Here is a 19,208-nt window from a genome sequence, read left to right on the forward strand (position 1 = left end):
AAATCAAATGCATATCGAATGAGTGTAAAATATAAAGAGAAAATAATGGAAATCCTCAACAGGTTGTGCAGTTTGGTGGATTGAGAAGCGGAGCTAATGTTTCGGGTCAGAATGGACTGGACTAACGAGGCTGTTTTTCTGTCATCTTCCACCTCTGATGTGAAGGTGGGGAGACTTTACCATTCTGAAACCTTTTTAAGCCAAAATACCCTTTTGGATATTGTATACATTTACTACAGTTATAGGGGGAGGAGGAGATGGCGGCGCGACGCAGTGCACGCGGCCGCTCCAAAATGATATCGTATGTATTAACTAGGGGCCATGCACAATCCTGATTTGATGGAGACAGCCATGAGAAGCACGGAGGAACACCTGGAGAAACTTCTGAAATGCCTGCTTCGCTGCCGCTGCTACTGTGCGATTGAGAATCTCCGGAGGGGAAGGCCCCAAATCCTCGGCTTTTCCTATTGCCTTTTACCGGGGCCGGGGTCAAAGCGCTCGGCAGAGATGGTGCTCGGTGCTCAGTGTCGGAGGGCTGGTCGGAGGCTCAAGTTTTCGGACAGACTCAAGAGTCGGCTGTGGTCTGGCGCTTCCGGAATGCTGCATCGGCAAGTTTGCGGCGCTGGAAGCTCATGGCAGGAAGAGTTTTTTTTCTTCCTTCTATCGTCTGCGTGAGATGATGGGACTTTTGAGAGACTTTGAGACTGTTTTTACCGTGCCCATGGTCTGTTCTTCATCGAATTACGGTATTGCTTTGCACTGTTGTAACTATATGTTATAATTACGTGGTTTTTGTCAGTTTTTCAGTCGGTTTGTCTTGTGTTTCTGTGATATCATTCTGTAGAAACATTGTATCATTTCTTAATGCTTGCATTACTAAATGACAATAAAAGAGGGCTGTGTGTCCTCATAATCTAATCTAATCTAATCTGCTCCAGACGAATCCTGTGCATCTCTTCTACACACACCCTATTGCTACCCCATCCTGCTTGTAATGTAATGACCAGAAATGTACACAATGCTCTGTGCAGCTGCAACATAACATCTTAACTCTTACACTCAGTGCCTCTTCCTATGAAAACAAGCATTACAATTGCCCTTTTACTATCCTATCCACCAATGTCATCACTTTTGAGCAGCTATAGACTTGCATCTGAAGGTCTATCTGTAGGATCTACTCCTTACCATTTATTCTGTATACCTTACCAGAATCTGATGTCCCAAAGTGCATTTAGATTAGATTAGATTCAACTTTATTATCATTGTGCCGAGTACAGATACAAAGCCAATGAAATCCAGTTAGCATCTGACCAGAAATGCAAAGAATAGTGCTATTTACAAAATAACTGCAAATAAAAAGTAAGTGCTACAGCACACAAATATAAAAGTACTGAGGCAGTGCAATATGGGTGTAGTGCGTGTAATACTGCTTAGCGCTGTGATGTGAGTTTCAGCAGGGTCACAGCCTCGGAGGAAGCTCTTCCTGTGCCTGCTGGTGTGGGAGCGGAGGCTCCTGTAGCGCCTACCGGATGGGAGGGGAGTAAAATGTCCATGGTTAGGGTGAGATGCATCCTTGATAATGCTTTTCGCCCTGCCCAGGCAGCGTTTATGGTAGATGTTCTCAATGGTTGGCACACTTTCTTCACACTTGTCTGAATTATAATTAATCTGTCACTGCTCTGCCCAAATTTCCAGCTGGTAAATGTCTCTCTGTATCCTTAAGCAACTTTTTTTTTCCTCTTTCTATGACTCCACTAATATTTGTGCCATCTGCCAACTTACTGATCATACTGTTCACGTTTTGTCTTTAAGTCAAAAGTTCCACTATCAATTCCTGTAGTACTCGATTTGTTACAGATTTCGAATCAGAAAAACACCCACCCACTATTACCCTTTGCCTCCTATTACCCAGCCAATTTTGCATCCGGTTTGCAAGCATGCCTCAGATCCCTGGTGCCTTGAGCAGCCTACCAGGCAGAACATGAAATGACATCAGCCAATGAGATATATGATCTGGGAGAGAGAAAGGAGTTTTATCTTGAAGAAATGTTGGCTATGTATTGTTATTCTGTTGCTCTCCATAAACACAAAGTGTAGACTTGGAACTGAGGGCTTTAGTTTTGCACATCCTCCCATATACTTTAAATCATCTCTAGATTACTTGTTATACCTAAAACAATGTAAATGCTATGTAAATAGTTGTTATACTGTATTGTTTAGGGAATAATGACAAGAAAAGATTTTATTTCCAACAAAAACCTTCTATAAAACATAAAAATATACAGCTTTAAATGATCCAAATCAAACACATAGTAATGGCTATTGGAATAAATGTAGAACGTCATTGTCACTATAAAACTTCAGTAACTTGTCTTTCTGTTTATGTAAATCATATACAGTGGTAGTTCTGACACTATTTTCTTCAGTAAGACGCCGCACAGACACACCACCATCAAGCTTCTGCAATAACTCCACTTTCTGCATTATTGATAATGATAGATGCTTCCTTCTCTTTTTCTCATTGTCACCCATAAGGGTATCTGCAGCTCTTTTTGACATTTTCACAGTGAAATTAAACACAACGTCAACAGTGAACACAAAATATCAGCGAACAGCAAATGCACGTGTAACCAGTACGAGCGCTGAGCCACAGCTGATGTCTGGCGGCCTCTGCTAGTGCTGCCACGTCACACCTGAGTGACGTCAGCTGTTGGTGAAAAAAACTTCGGTTTTTGGAGCTTTTTGGATTTCAGAATTTCAGATAAAGGAATGTGCACCTATGTATATCCTGGAATGATTGGGTGTTTTGGGTCTTTCAACGTCATACACCCTCCTCCAGGTGACCCAGCCGAGGCTGATCAGACCCCAGCTTGTGTCCAGATGGCTAGCTACTTATGACACCATGGCTCCCCTCTTTTGAGCCACAGCCATCTTGAGGCCCTCTCTGCTGCATCGGTAGTACTGCAGACGGCTCTCCTCTTCCTCTCGCCCTCGATGTCCAAATTGCTGAAGGCTCTGGCTAAGGAATGGGCTGCGAATCCCCTACAACCAACCTCCACTGGGAGACACCTCGCTCTCCATCCAGCCTGCTGACAGTTGCTGACTAGTCCTGTGTACTTGGGAGAGCTTCCTTTCAAAGGCCTCTTCCAAGCGATCTTCCCATGGGACTGTCAGCTCCAGCAGCACCACTTGCTCAGTAGACTCAGACACAAGGACAATGTCTGGTCGCAGGGTGGTGGCTGCGATATGATTGGGGAACTTCAGCTGCCCTTCGAGGTCCCTTGCAGAGGTCAGGACACCTGCAGATGTTCTTTTGGCGGGTATTGGCTGCTCCTCAGCTCTGGCAAAGGCAATGGTCTGCTTGGAGGGTCGGGACCGCTTCGCCCACTCAACTCCTGCGCTGATGACTTCATCGATGGTCTTCAGGACCTGTACCGTCCCTCACCAAGTGCCCTTGCGCAGCCGCTGAGGATGTGCTCCAGGGTTCCTCGCTTGGAGCACAGTGGCCACGCAGATGACTCTGCCTTGCCCCATGTGTGCAGGTTTGATGGGCTTGGAAGCACATTGTACACTTGCCAGGATGAGAAATTGGATGCGGTGTGGTTTGGCTTTCCAAAGATCAGCCCAGGTCACTTTCCACATTCTCCCATCTTGTCCAAGCTCCCTGTTGCTTCATTCCCACCGCCTTGCAGGTTCTTGTCTCCTCCACTACTGCTGTCACCTCCTCCTGAACGAGACGATGCCTTTCCTTCCCTCTGATGGTGTCCGTTTGGGGAGTTGGAAAGGATCCTGGCCCAGCTCGGCCTCGTGTGACCACTCCCACCAGCCTCCTGTGACGCAACCTTGCTTCTGCTTCCTGAACAGCTTCCTCTGCCCTCCACTTCCTGCCAGTCCTCACTTGGATCCCTGCTCTAGCCACCTTTGGGTCACTTGAGTCCCTATACTGTACCACTTCTCTGGCTCTTGTTACCTTGAATTCTTCCTCCAAGGATTTGAAGGGCAGTTGCAGTTTGTTGTGGTGTCCATAGAGTGCGATGATGCTCAGGCTCTTTGGCAGCCCCAGCCATCTCCTGAGGTGGTTGCTAACCCTCCTCTCTAAGGTTTCGACTGTCGAGATCAGAACTGCATAGACGAGGAGGGGCCACAGGATTCTGCGAAGAATGCCAAAATCTGATGCTGATACACCCAGGCTTTAAACTTCCCAGGTAAGCCAGACTTGTCCACAGATTTCAGCCAGCCATCCAACTCGGTGCAGGTTGCCTGAATGGATGTCGGGTCCCTTAAAGAGCCGTCAAAAACCTTACCTAAGCTCTTGATTGGCTTTTCTCTGATGCTGTGCCTGCGATGTTGAACCAGAAATTGTTCTCCAACTTCCCTTTCCTCAGCACCATCGATCTTGACTTGGCTGGGGTTTAAAATGCATCCGGGCCCACTCCACCAGCTTTTCGAGCCCCTGCAGAATCCTCCGGCAGCCTGGGACTGATTCTGTGGTGACTGTGAGGTCATCCATGAATGCCCTGATAGGTGGTTGCCGTTGAGCGGAATTCATTCTGGGCCCTCTGCACTCTGGTTCAGCAGACTTAGTGAGCATGTTCATGGCTAGGGAGAACAGTGTCACTAAGACGGCGTTGCGAAAGGGCCCGAAAACATGGGGTGGAGGACCCTGATCTTCTTTCGTAGTATGCATATCAGCTGGGCCAAGCCAATGCGCTCCTCTTCTCCTGTCTCCTTGTATTGGGACTTCAGTGGTTTCATCTCCTGCCTGATGTTGTGGATCTTCAACGCTCTTTGGTTCTTCGAGTAAAGTGTTTTGGAGCCTTTCTTCTCCTCTTCTCCGAACTGTTCAGCTGCAATGTTGACAATGATTGTTGTCATGGCTTGTAGCTTCCTATCGACCCCTCCCTTCACCGTTGCCTCCAGAATATTTTTGACATCTTCATTAAACTGCTTTCACAGTGAAGTCATGTTAGCTGCAAGCCATTTGATCCACTTCCTGTTCGAGTTGATGTTAGAGGGATTAGTTTGCAACACTTGGAGTTTCCGGGCACTATGGGGTGATTCCGGGCCTAGCACCTCCTTCGTCCCACCAGGTTGGACATCTATGCGTTGTGCTGCTCCTGCTCCCACCAGACACTTCATCCTCGCTTGGTGGATCTTCAAACCGCGATCGTTCTGGCAGATTTTGCCACATGCACACTGCTTGCTCATAGTCGTTTGTTTGTTGCCTGGGTCTAATGCCGTTGTGTCCGTCCGACAGGGGTGCTCATCCTTCCCCCCTCTTGGGCACCCCTGGGGGTATCTTTCCCTTAGATTCATTGTAGCTTTTCTGGGGGTCCTCCTCTCATTTTAATTTAATAAATAAATAGTGCAGAAAAAGTAATGAGGTAGTGGTCATGGGTTCAATGTCCATTCAGAAATCAAACTGAAAAGGATTCACCCAAAAATAGTTTCCTTTTGAGAACTGTGGAACTGAGCTAGTGTTTTATGTTACTGGTACTTTTCCCCATCCAGTCAGATTAAAGTAGATTTGATTACTATCCTTTGCAGTTTCATCAGCATGGTTTATGTGGACATATGTTCATGTTCATAATCTTTGTAATAAATACATTTGGTAACAGTAGCATTGCAAACTCCTTTGAAGGATTATCTCCTGCACTGTGAATTCTTCATTTCATTCAGCAACACTTACTGCTCTGCTCTTCCGGAATTGTTGATAAACTTAATTTCGCACTACCGATACATAATGTTCTTCCAGGTATTATTAAATGCGATGAAGGTCAGTTTGAAGAGTTGGCAGAGAGGTTGAGCCAAGAAATGAGTCAAACATTCAACAACAGTCTGACTGAGGGTTGGAGTAAGGGAGATTATGTGGCAGAGCGGTGTGTGGGGTGCTGATCAATGATTAGTGGTATTTTCTAAGGGGAAGTCTTATTAATAGGTTTGCTTGTTACCTGACAGACCAAAATGAGATAGGTTCCCAGTGCTGGAATTCACAGATTGAGTCTGGCACATCTCTTTTAAGTAACATTAAATCAGACAACCTAAATCAAGTGTGTGACCACAAAATTTGAGTCATGGCACTGAAGTATGCATTCCATGTGGAATGTGTTCAAGGTTCTCAATTAGTAAGTGTATCCAAAGTGACGGGGAGGAGGCAGGAAAATTGGGTTGAGAGGAATAATAAATCAGCCATGATGGAATGGCAGAGCAGCCTCACTGGGCCAAATGGCTTAATTATGCTTCCCTGTCTTATGGTCCTCCTGAGGTCCGAGCATCAAATCTACAGAGATTCAATAGGAATTTTGTGAACTTTGTGGAATTTTCAAAGCCCATGGTTTTATTTGTAAATGATTCTCTACTAAAAATGAACCACTGTGCTTAAAAGAGTGGAAGAACATGTTTCTGTCTTAAGGCGACAGAATTTAAAAGGTGATGAGATTACCTTTTTTTGTATAGAAGCCTGCGAATGTGATTAAGTTATCTTGCTTAACAATCTAGTTTTCCTCCAAACTGATGACAAGGGATTCATTAAAGTTTATCCCCAGGCACCTTGTGCAATATCAGTAAGCACTTTTCACCAATCATTATTCGCTCAGTTTCAGAAAAGTCTTCTCTCAATTTCATGGAGCATTCCTTCAAATAGGTAATGTGAGCAATATCTGTAAAAGTCACTTTTTACATGTTGGCATGTCAATTAAATATACAAATAACTTTTCTGTGTAAACAATGTGAATATAAAAGTTTTTTGGGTGGACCTTTGACACTTATACAAAAGCAAGGTGACCCACCCAGTGTTCTGGAAGTATGACATAACAAGGGTTTATTGTAATCTATGCCAATATACCTAAGTTATACCATGCTCTGCGCAGTGGTAACTCTTGAAGTATAATGATTATGAAAGCTTTGTGTAATGACAAAGACCTGCCAAAAAAATGTCTAAAGGTGTACAGTGAAGCAAATGAATTTGGATGCATTCAGATGTTGCCCAGTATTCTAAGGAAATATTGGAGGTAGTACAGTAATTCTATATGTCCAATAGCTCGTGAATCATCCATTTGAAATAAGTAGGTCAAGGTAGAAAGTAAATTATTTTATGTATCATCACATCTTAATTTTATTTCAACCTGTTTGTGGGATGTGAGCATTGCTGATGAGATTCGTATTTATAGTGCTCATCGTGGGCTGATTTGTTGGATCACCAAGGATCTTTTAATGCGGCACAGGACTCGAGTCCCAGATTGCTAAGGGTTGTGAAAGGGCAGCAGCCTTTCTTTCCTGAAGCTTCATTAATGAACCCTTGACATTTTTACAACATGCTAGTAACATTCTTCCACCTATGTTCTTATGAATCCCTATTCTCATGACAAGATCACCACACCAGTAAACTCAAGCATTCAGCAATCACTTCCCTGAGTATGATAATTCAACAGTTTTCATGTTAATAATGTAATGTCCATTTTCTTGTATGCAGTTGCTAGCCAATGAAACTATCTTCTGCTATTAGTACTCACAAAGCTTTTCACTTTTAATCACCACATTGAACTATTTCAAAAAACTTCATTTATTTTCTTAGCAATTTTCATAATTGTTGTTATCCCATCTGGCTACATTTGTTATACCCTTTCTCCAATAAGATATTTGGATGTGCAGGTAAACCTTCCAAATTTGACTTCCCTCGTACAGAAACTCAACATTATTATATGCCTTTGCATTTATTTCACCTGCACTTAAGGCCCAGAATGCTATTTGCCTAACTAATTTTGGGCTTTGAATATTTAGACTAGTACACAATTTTACGATCTGAGTTCCATTTAACAATGCTGAAAGTGTCTCCTTACAGTATTTAATGTTTAGTCATAAATGAAATTCAGCCAATGCAAAAAATAATTTCCCATTTGTGAACATTACTGCCATGCTCCTTTCAGCATTTCTAAAGATAAATGACCACTTCTTATCTAAACTCAGTGTCCACTTTATTACAAACAAGAGAAAATCTGCAGATGCTGAAAATCCAAGCAACACAGACAAAATGCTGGAGGAACTCAGCAGGCCAGGCAGCATCGATGGAAAAGAGTAAACAGTTGACATTTCGGGCCGAGACCCTTCAGCAGCGCTGGAGAAAAAGGGATGAGAAGTCAGGGTTAGAGGGTGGGAGGATGAGAGGGAAAACACAAGGTGATAGGTGAAATGGCCGGGGAGGGGTGAAGTAAAGAGTTGATTGGTGAAAGCGATACAGGGCTGGAGAAGGGTGAATCTAATAGGAGAGGACAGAGGCCATGGAAGAAAGAGAAACAGGGAGGAGCATCGGAGGGAGGCGATGGGCAGGCAAGGAGATGAGGTGAGAGAGTGAAAGGGGGATGGGGAATGGTGGGGAGGAGGGTTGGGTCATTACCAGAAGTTCGAGAAATCGCTGTTCACGCCATCAGGTTGGAGGCTATATCCCAGACGGAATATAAGATGTTGCTCCTCCAACCTGAGTGTGGCTTCATTGCAACAGTAGAGGAGGCCATGGATGGATATGGGAATGGGAAGTGGAATCAAAATGGACGGCCACTGGGAGAACTCACTTTCTCTGGCGGACAGAATGTATATGCTTGGTGAAGCAGTCTTCTTATCTACATCTGGTCTCACCGATATACAAGAGGTCACACCAGGAACACCGAACACAATAGATGACCGCAACAGACTCGGAGATGAATTGTCGCCTTACCTGGAAGGATTGTTTGGGGCTCTGAATGGTGGTGAAGGAGGAGGTGTAGGTGTACATCCTGCACCAAATAGAGTGGCCACTGAGTGTATGTTCATGTTCAGAGATACTCAAACCACGTCATCTGACACACCAATCATTCCACGTTCGAAGTCACTTTTGGTCACATTTCTTCACCAATCTGATGTTTGCTTTGAACAACAACTGTTACCTCTTGACCATGTCTGTATATTTCTTATGCATTGAGTTGCACCAAATGATCGGCTGATTAGATTTAAGCATCAACGAGCAGTTGTATAGGTGTACCTAATAAAGTGTCATTCACCAGTGCTCTTCAACCTTACCCATCTCCTGATCTCTGACTGTAGTAGCTTTATTGACCATTAATTTATTCAAAGTTTGAAATGTATATTTGTTTCCACAACTGATGGAAACATTGTCTAGAACTAACATCCTGCTACCAAAGGATAATAAGATAATGTGCCTCAGTGATGATTGTCGAGTGACTCAAGATATCCACCACCATGAAGTATTTTAAGAGTTGTCATGGTACACATCAACTTCACAAGCAATCTCAACCTACTACAATTCTGAAGAGAAATGTTCACAGCAGATTTCATTTCATTGATCCTCCACTCATCACTGAAGCATCTGGATAATAAAAACAACTACATCGGGCTATAGCTCCACCTTTACTGTGATACCGTAATCCAAGCAAAGTCATCTTCAAAGTCCTACAAAGGACTCAAACCTCCCATTGCAACTGGATGCTTGATTTCCTGACCAACAGTCTGTCCTGACCAATAATCACAATTATCCTCAACACAGGTGCCCACAAGGCTGTGTTCACAGCCCCCAATGTATTTCCTGTACACTCACGTAGACTGATTCTGCTCTAACTACAAGTACAAATTTGCAGATGTAGTGGGCCAAATCTCAAATAACGATGAGTTGGAATACAGGAATATGATACAGAGCCTAGTATCACGGTGTCACAGCAGCTGTATTTCCATCATTCTCAGCAAAACAAAATAGCTGATCATTGATTTCAGGAAGAAGAGGCTGCAGAAGCTTACGTTAACATCAGTGGTGCTGAGGTCAAGATGGTTAAGTGCTCGTTCCTAGGTATCAGCATTGCCAGTATCTTATCCTGGTCCAACCTTGTTGATGCAATGGCCAAGCAAGTGCACCAGCACATCAACTTCCTCAGGAGACTGAGGAAATGTTGCATGTTCCCATTGACCCTTGACACAATTTTTATCAATGGATCATGGAAGTCTTCCTCCCGTTATGCATCACGGCTTGATATGGCAACTGCTCTATGTGTTACTGAAAGAAACTGCAGGGAGTGCATCACATCAGGGAAACCAGCCTCCCCTCCATGCACTTCTTACTGCCTCAGAAAACCTGCCAACATTCTGCTCCTTCCACCCCAGATGTTGGGAGCAGAATTGGGCCATTCGGGCCTCTTCGTCATTCCGTCATGACTGATCTATTAGCCCTATCAACACCATTCTCCTGCCTTGTCTCTGTAACATTTGACACCCAAAATAATCAAGAACTTATCAACCTCCATTATAGATATACTCAACGACTTGGCCTCGACAGACATCTTTGAAATTGAATTGCACAGATTCAGCACCTAAAGAAATTCCTCCTCACCTCTGTTCTCAATGGTTGTGTCGCATGGTCCTAGACTCCCCCATGATAGGAAACAGCTGCTCTACATCCACTCTTTCTAGGCCTTTCAGTAGTTGATGGGTTTCAGCGCCTAACCCTAACCCTAAACATTCAAAAAGTTTCAATGAGATCCTCCTTATCCTTCTAAGTTCCAGTGAGTACACACCCAGATCCATCAAAGACTCATCATATGTTAATATTTTCATTCCCGGAATCATTCTCATGAACCTCCTCTGGAGCTCTGAATATTTTGTATCTGCTGCCTGATGTGAGGGTGAGGAACATCTCATCTCCACCCTTACATCAGACCGAAGATACAAAGCCTAAAAATGTACCAGCAGGCTGAAGGGCAGCTTCATCCCACTATTATGCAGCTATTGAATGGTCATCCTGTGCTATAGAATTAACTCTTGTCCTCACAATCCACCTTGACATTGCCTTGCACCTTATAGTCTGCCCCTGCATTGTGTTTCCACTATATCTACATTTTGTTATCGATTTTCCCTTGTATTACCCCAGTGTACTGAGGTGGTGAATTGATCTGTATGGATGGCCTGCAAAGTAGAGTTTTACATTATACTTCGATATGTGTGACAAAGATAAACCGACTTCCAACTGTGCAACTTTTTTTTTGTTTTCTTTGCTTTTTTTGGTTTCATGTTTTTTCTGTGCATTTTTTAAAATCGGTCGGGTGATCAATCTGCTTCCCCTAGGTTTGCAGATCTAGTCCTCTAAGCTTGTATTCATGCAGAGGTCCCTGCCGAAGTCAGTGAATGCTCACGATTTACATGTGGAACATGGCTGGGATCAGCAGCATTTCTGCATGTTACTTTGGTGACGCACTTCATAAATTCTGAAGAGCCTACATTGCAGGTCAAGATTAATATGATCAATATACACTTGAATCCACTACCACACTTGGTGTAATTTCCATATTTTAAAATGTCTTGCTGAAGGCAAAATGAGAAAAGCCATCAGTGCGCAAAGCTAACTTTTCATTTTCCCTGAATACAGCATTAGTACATACAAAACTGTTAATTGTATTATTGCATTATTAAGGCGCCTTTGGTTTGAACTTAAGTTCACATTTAGATTACTATCAAGCAATTACTGATGACTTTACTTCAGTTGTGATGATGGCTTCCATGGAAATTTAAAACCAAAATTGCACATGATAGCAGTCTGGAAGTTCTTTTCCATTTCTGATGAAGGGTCTTCACTCTGAAACTCTATTTCACTTTGCAGTGATGCCTCCTGATCTGCTGAGAGTCTCCAGTATTTGTTATTTTTTATTTGAGGCTTTTAAGGATCTAATTTCATACTTGGATAAACATAAAATTCATACAATCAAACTAGTTTTGCAATAAACTTTGGTTCAATAACTTGCATTCGCACTAAACAACAGATTATTACAGATGATGTTATTCTACTTTAAACAAGTATATAGAAAGGACATGAGTTTTCATGATATTTTTGTAACGCAAGCAACAAAATAGCGGCTTTGAGAGAAAGGTTGGCTCAATTATATCACATTGACAATCAATCAGACATTGGAATTTTGAATGAAATCAAGATTGTCCATTCCTTTGGGAATGGCAGTGAAATGATCCAGTAAAATTTTATTGACTGAAGAAAGAGTTTTCAATTCTCTCATCAATCAAAATGTGTAAATTTTCCAGAGTAACAAGCCGGAAAGAGAAGTACTTGTGAAATCCTTGAAGTTCTACTTTGGTCTAAAAAAGAAACTGAAACCTCCAAGCAGGTAAAGATGCTTTGTGGCTGATGCAGGCAGGCCATGTGCAGATGTGTTAGACTACATGTTATTTGCACATATTGCTTTAGCAGCTCCAGCTGAAGTGGGTTAAAAGCACAATATAAAACACATAAAGATACTGTTGTGTACACTAATAATGCAACTGAACACTTTGACACACATTCTTTCTACTAGCCAACAACCAGTTAACTCCAATCAGAGTCAAACAGCATGGAAACAAACTCCTTGGCCTAACTCGTCCGGGCCATCTGTGCTGCTCAGTAAGCTGTTCCCATCTGCCCATGTATGGCCCACAGCTCTCTAAGTGTTTCCTATCCATGTACTTATCTACATGGCTTTTAAATGTTGCTGATGTGCCCACCTCATTCCAGAAAATCATTTGTGTAAAGAAGCTGCCCTGATCTCTCTTTTAAATCCCTCACCTCTGACCTTAGACCTATGCCCTCTTTGTTTTAGCATCTCCTTTCTGGGGAAAAAGGCTACGTTCCTTCACTCAGTCTGTGCTCCTCTCTCAGTCCAAGGAATAAAGTCCAATTCTGTGCAACCTTTCCTTGTAACTTAGGCTTCCTAGTCTAAGCAAAATCTCAGTAAATCTTTTCTGTATTCGTTCTAGTGTAGTAACATCTTTCCCGTAGTAGAGCAACCAAAACTCTGCACAGTACTCCAAGTGTGACCTCCCCATCATCTTGTGTAATTGCATCATAACTTCTCAACTCTTGTACACAATGTTGTGACTGATGAAGGCTAGCATACCAAATGCCATCTTCACCACCCTTTCTACCTGTGATAATGCTTTCAAGAAACTCTGCTTATACATAGAAGCCTTAAAAAAAAATTCCAAGACAATTCAGAAGAAAAACAATATAGAGAAATTACAGTAGGTGATCAAGTGAGTTTAGGAGATCATGCGATACAAATTCAATCTCCCATTTTTATTCAATTGTGTTCCTTCTTGTAGAATTTTGTATAATATATATCAATTTATGATTTTCTTATATATATTATGTTCTTAATGCCAAATGCCTATAATTCTGCTGTAAGTTTTTCATTGCATCAGTGCATAGCATTTTCATGCATTATTACATGTGCATACGTTCATAAACTATACTTCGACTGGACATTGTACTTTAGTGCTTGCATGCACATTTATGGACATAGCAAGAAAATTTTCCTGAATTTTTTAAATCACTGGCAGAAAATTTGTAGTCTATACACAAAGTCCTGGCATACATCCCTCCAGAGTAAATGAAAATCTCTTGATATGTATTACAATGACCTTGAAATTTTCCTCAACCTGTCCAGTCCAAGGAAATTAGATCAAAAAAGTATTTTGTCCCAATGCACCTTAAGGCTGAGGAACTGATCTTGGAATGGTGCCATTGTTGAGGTGTAGAAAATTAACAGCTGAATGTGCATATTATTACCCTTCCAGCAGCTTTGTGATAATTAGTGAATAGTCAGTATATTAGCCAAGGTACAAGGTTCTCCCCTTAAATATTACTGCAGAAATGTAAATGGCCCTGATAAGGCCAATGTGAATTAGATAAATAGCTCATCTGAAATACATTCAAAATATTTTAAATAAATCATCTCAAAATCTGTGTTCTTCTAGATCTAGATGATTCAGACTAATATGATAATTAGTGGTTGTCAAATTAGTGATTAATCTAGTGTACCTTCTTAAAATCTGTTTGGTTCCACTCTCTCCCCTATCACACGAAGTCCTAGCATTCCAATTAGAAATTTTAAAAGGTGGTACGCGGGACATTAAGGCCAATTTTACAAAGTACTAGAATGTCCCAGTTTGCTCTTTAAAACTTAATTTGCCTACAGAATTAGCTTATATCCAGATACACAGCACACAGAAGCATCCTGGTCTCTGTTACCATTCAATGCTTTTGAGCCAACCCTTGTCATTACCAAGTTAGTTTTAACCCTGACCCACACAAAAAAGCTCCGCTTTTTCACATCAATCTTCTATTGCATCCAGAGAACAATGAAATGTCTCTTTTCCTGCCCTGTACTTCTAATGAAAGCACAAATTTTTAATGTCATTTTTCTTTATTTAAAAAGTAATTTTGTTCATGTAGGATGGGATTAGCACTCATGTTAATGTTTCATTATTGCTTGTGGTGAAGATAAATAAAGTACACAAAGGCAAATGAGGATCACTGGGCATTTTAGCAAAATCAACATTAATAGAGTCATTGAATAATACAGCACAGAAACAGACCTTTCAACCCATCTAGTCAATGCTGGCCTGATTTTCTGCTGAGACCCATCTATCTGCATCTGGCCCAGAGCCCTTCCTACCGCTCTCATCCACAAACCTATCCAAAAGTTTCAGTTAAACTTGCATCTACCAATTCCACTGGCAGCTCATTCCACACTTGCACCACCCTCTGAGTGAAGTATTTCCTTCCCACGTTCCCTATAAATATTTCACTGTTCACCTTAAACCTTTGACCTCTAGCTTTAATCTCACCCAACCTGAGGGGAAAGCATCTCCATGCATTCAAAGGTTTATTTCATTGTCAAAGTATGCATGTACAATATAACTCTAATATTTGTCTTTTCCAGATAGCCATGAAATACAGATGGACCATACATAAACATATCCCCCCGCACGAAAAAGTAAACAAAACGCGCTAACCCTAAAATCACTCAACCCCTCCTCCACAGAAAAAAGCAGCAACGATAGCAACAAATTTCCACCCCCTCCCTGCAGAAAAAAAACAGTGACAATAGCAAACCCCGACCCCCTCAATCACAGAAAAAACAGTGACAGTAGTAACAAATCCCAACCCCTCTCTGGCGTCATCTTGACCAGAAGTTTCACCCAGAATTTTGTACAACTCAGTAATGTCTCCCCACATTCTCCTATTCTTCAGAGAAAAAAGTCCTAACCTATTCAAACTTCCCCTGTAACTCAAGTCCCAGCAACCTGTGTGTAAGTTTTCTCTGCACTCTTTCAAGCTCATTGATATCTTTCCTGTAAGTAGGTGACTAGAACTGCACACAAGATGGCCTCACCAATATCTTACTCAATTTCAACATAACATATCAGCTCCTGTCCTGATTTATAACATCCAATGTATTAAAAACTTACTTTACAACCCTATCTACTTGTGATGCCATTTTCAAGGAATTATGGATCTGTATTGCCAGCTCCCGTCATCTGCCACGTATCTCAGTGCCCGGCCATTCACTGTACAGGACTTACCCTGATCTGTTCTCCCAAAGTGCAACACCACACACTTGTTTGCATTGAATCTCATCTGCCATTGTTCAGCCCATTTTTTCATCTAGTCCATATTACTTTGCAATCCTTGATAGCCTTCGCCATTCACCACAAAGCCCCAAATCTTGGTGTCATTGTAAATATGGTAATCTAATTTACCACATTATCTACTTCTTTAATGTAGATGATAAGCAGCAACAGACCCAGTACAGAGCCCTATGGCACACCACTAGTCACCGACCTCATTTCAGAAAGGCAACCATCCATTACAACTCTATGGCTCACTCAGCCAATGGCAAATCCATTGACTACTTCATCCTGAATGCCAAGAGACTTAACCTTCTGGACGAACCTCCTATATGGGGCTTTGTCAAAGTCCATTTCTTCAGTGCCTGGTGCCTTCCCTTCATCAGCCTTCTTGGCAACCTCCTCAAAAACTCTAAAAGATTTGTTGGACACAATCTGCCATGCACAAAGTCACCTTAACTATCCCTGATCAAGCTCTGTCTATCCCAATACAGTGCTGTGCAAATGTCTTAGATAGATATATATATATATTGCCAGGGTGCCTAAGATTTTTGCAAAGTGTTATTTTTGTCAACATGGAGTAGAAAGCAAGTTTGTAAATCTAGCAGGAGCAAAGGATATTGGGAATGGCTAGGGTGGAGCACCACAGTAAGGGTATGGGACTGGTGACAAAGATGGAGTGCGGGGGGCGGTAGGTGTGGGGGAAGGGTCACAAGTGCAGATACAACCAGCCATGAGACACCAGGTAAAGTAATTGATTCCAAACAATTGGTTTATTCAGCACTACATATTGTCTTTCTAGTGTTTCCCGCTCCCTCCCCTCTCCTTTCCCCTTTTCCTAACCATGATTCCCCTCTCTCTCTGCCCCCTTCCCACTCTCAGTCCATAATAAAGACCCATATCAAAATCAGGTTGCTCATCCCTCACATATGTTATGAAATTTGCTTTTTGCAGCAGCAGCAGTATAGTGGAATACATAAAATTACTATGCTACTAATGCAAAATACACCGCAGTAAAATGCACAGTGCTCATGCAATATAGTAATGCACTAATGCAAAAGTCTTAGGCAGGTATATATAGCTAGGGTGCCTAAGACTTCTACACAGTATTGTACTTGTATATCATGCCCCTTAGAATGCCTTACAATCATCTCTGTGCTTGCCTCCCCAAGGTCCAAAGGTACACCATGTCTGGCCTGTGGATTTAACCACTCTAACTAACCACAAGACAGCAAGCACGTGCTCTTCCATAATTCGGATACACCGCTCTTTTTTTTCCCTCAGTATTATTGTAACTGTCTCCCAAGCAAATGCAGATGCAAAAATTTCATTTACGATGTCCCCATCTTCTTAAGCTCCATGCATTGATGATCACGCTGATTTCCAATTCTCTCCTGCTATCCTTCGTTCTCAATGTTGCTCTAGGAACTCTTGGGATTCAGCTTCATCTTGTCTACCAGAGCAACCTCATAGCCTCTTTTAACACTCCTGATTTCTTTTATGTTTCTTATACTTCTCAAGTGCCCTAGTAGTTGATTCTATCTGCCTGTGACTGATTTGAGCTTCCTTTTCTTTACCAGGGCTTAAATATTACTCGATAACCAAGGTTTGCTAAACCTGTTAGCTTTGCCTTTTATTCTAATGGGACAACTCTGATTCTGTACTCTCAATACTTCACTTCGAAAGGCCTCCCACTTGCCAAATATCTATCTACCACAAAACAACCTTTTCCCTATCTATATGTAATCAAACTTGGCCTTCTTTGACTTTAGAATCTAAACCTGGTAAACAGTCCTATCCTTCTTAATTATCTTGATTCTAATGGCATTATGATCAAAATATCCAATGGGTTCCCTGACACTGCCTCTAAACAGTAGAAATGGGTTCTAACTCCTGAAGCTCCTTCCATCATTTGGCAAGATAATCTAGCACTTGTGCTCAATTTATTTTTCAGTGAAATTCCCACAGTGCTAGAAATCTCAAATAGTCCAAGCATCATGTCTCAACTTTGCATGTACTTAATAACTCAGCACATAGTTCTTTAGGCAGAGAACTCCAAGGATTTACAAGCTTCTCAATCTTAAATGGGCAGCTGCTAATGCTGCCTAGTTCCAGCCTTTTCCCAAAGAGGAGAAAACTGATGGTTTAGCGGGTACAGTGGTAATTACAGCCTAGTGTAAGGGGATGAGCAATGTTTTTTCACTGAGCAGTTTAGATACTTGTTTACAAATCACTTTTGGGTTAATAGTACAACCCTAACATAAATTAGTTGGGCAGAAGGTATGGTTCATAGATTTTAATGAAACTTTGCTAATAAGGCAAACAGTACTGTATATTTAAAGTTAAAGTCTGTCCCGAGACTTGTGCCCCATCAGGCTGGTGCTTAGGCCGGTTTCTTGATTATCTTGATTCTAATGGCATTATGAGACAGTAATGACAGTACAAGACTCCCCCCTGGATAGGACGCCAGTCTATCACGAGGTTAACCCCCAGCATCTTCAGCTGGGTGGACTGGAGCAGTGTGTGGTTAAGTGCCTTGCTCAAAGGCACAACACACTGCCTTGGCCGAGACTCGAACCCACAACCTTCAGATCATGAGCCTGATGCCCTAACCACTTGGCCACGCGCCACACCGAACAGTATATAGATACTGCTAAAGAGCTTGCAGCTTTCTTTATTTACTTTACAGACTAAGTGATCCTAAATGCGCCTGAACTGGAGAGGGATTAACATCCTTGCGGGAAGGTTTGCTAGTGCTGCTCCGGGGGGTTTAAACTAGATTTGCAGGGGGAGGGGAACCAGAGTGTTAGAGCAGATAGTGTGGTGGAGGAGGATAAAGGTCATGCAAGAACTGCAAGTATAGTGCATGGAGTAAAGCCAGATCTAACGTATAAAGAGGCTTTGAGGAAAGAGAAGCAGAATAAAGGGTGTAAAAGTAGTAAAGTAGAAGGGCTAAAGTGAGTGTACTTCAATGCAAGAAGCATCAGGAACAAAAGTGATGAACTGAGAGCTTGGATACATACGTGGAATTATGATGTAGTGACCATTACAGAGACTTGGTTGGCACCAGGGCAGGAATGGATTCTCAATATTCCTGGATTTCAGTGCTTTAAAAGGGATAGAGAGGGGAGAAAAGGGGAGGAGGGTTGGCATTAGTGGTCAGGGATACTATTACAGCTACAGAAAGGATGGGTAATGTAGCAGGATCCTCTTTTCAGTCAGGAACAGGAATACTGTTCAGAGTATTTTATAGGCCCCCTGGTAGCAGCAGAGATACCGAGGAGCAGATTGGGAAGCAGATTTTGGAAAGGTGCAAAAATAACAGGGTTGTTATTATGGGTGACTTTAACTTCACTAATATTGATTGGCACCTGATTAGTTCCAGTGGTTTAGACAGGGCAGAGTTTGTTAAGTGTGTCCAGGACGGAGTCCTGTCACAGTATGTTGACAGGCCTGCTAGGGGGAATGCCATATTAGATCTAGTAATAGGTAAAGAACCGGATCAGGTCACAGATCTCTCAGTGGGTGAGCATCTGGGGAACGGTGACCACCGCTCCCTGGCCTTTAGCGTTATTATGGAAAAGAGTAGAATCAGAGAGGACAGGAAAATTTTTAATTGGGGAAGGGCAAATTATGAGGCTATAAGGCTAGAACTTGCAGGTGTGAATTGGGATAATGTTTTTGCAGGGAAATGTACTATGGACATGTGGTCGATATTTAGGGATCCTTTGCCGAATGTTAGGGATAAATTTGTCCCGGTCAGGAAGATAAAGAATGGT

General features: G+C 42.2%; 1 protein-coding gene across 3 annotated transcripts in view; it reads left to right on the forward strand.

Annotated features, from left to right (window-relative positions):
* Nucleotides 1–19,208, forward strand: part of arap2 (ArfGAP with RhoGAP domain, ankyrin repeat and PH domain 2) — a 396,901-nt gene that overhangs the window by 323,204 nt on the left and 54,489 nt on the right. For all 3 annotated transcript variants that reach the window (XM_063043320.1, XM_063043318.1, XM_063043319.1), the window contains one exon: nucleotides 12,067–12,149. In XM_063043320.1, the coding sequence (XP_062899390.1) occupies nucleotides 12,067–12,149 (83 nt within the window). The remainder of the gene's footprint in view (nucleotides 1–12,066; nucleotides 12,150–19,208) is intronic.

The sequence above is a fragment of the Mobula hypostoma genome, chromosome 3 (assembly GCF_963921235.1).
Source record: "Mobula hypostoma chromosome 3, sMobHyp1.1, whole genome shotgun sequence".
Taxonomy (NCBI): Eukaryota; Metazoa; Chordata; class Chondrichthyes; order Myliobatiformes; family Myliobatidae; genus Mobula; species Mobula hypostoma.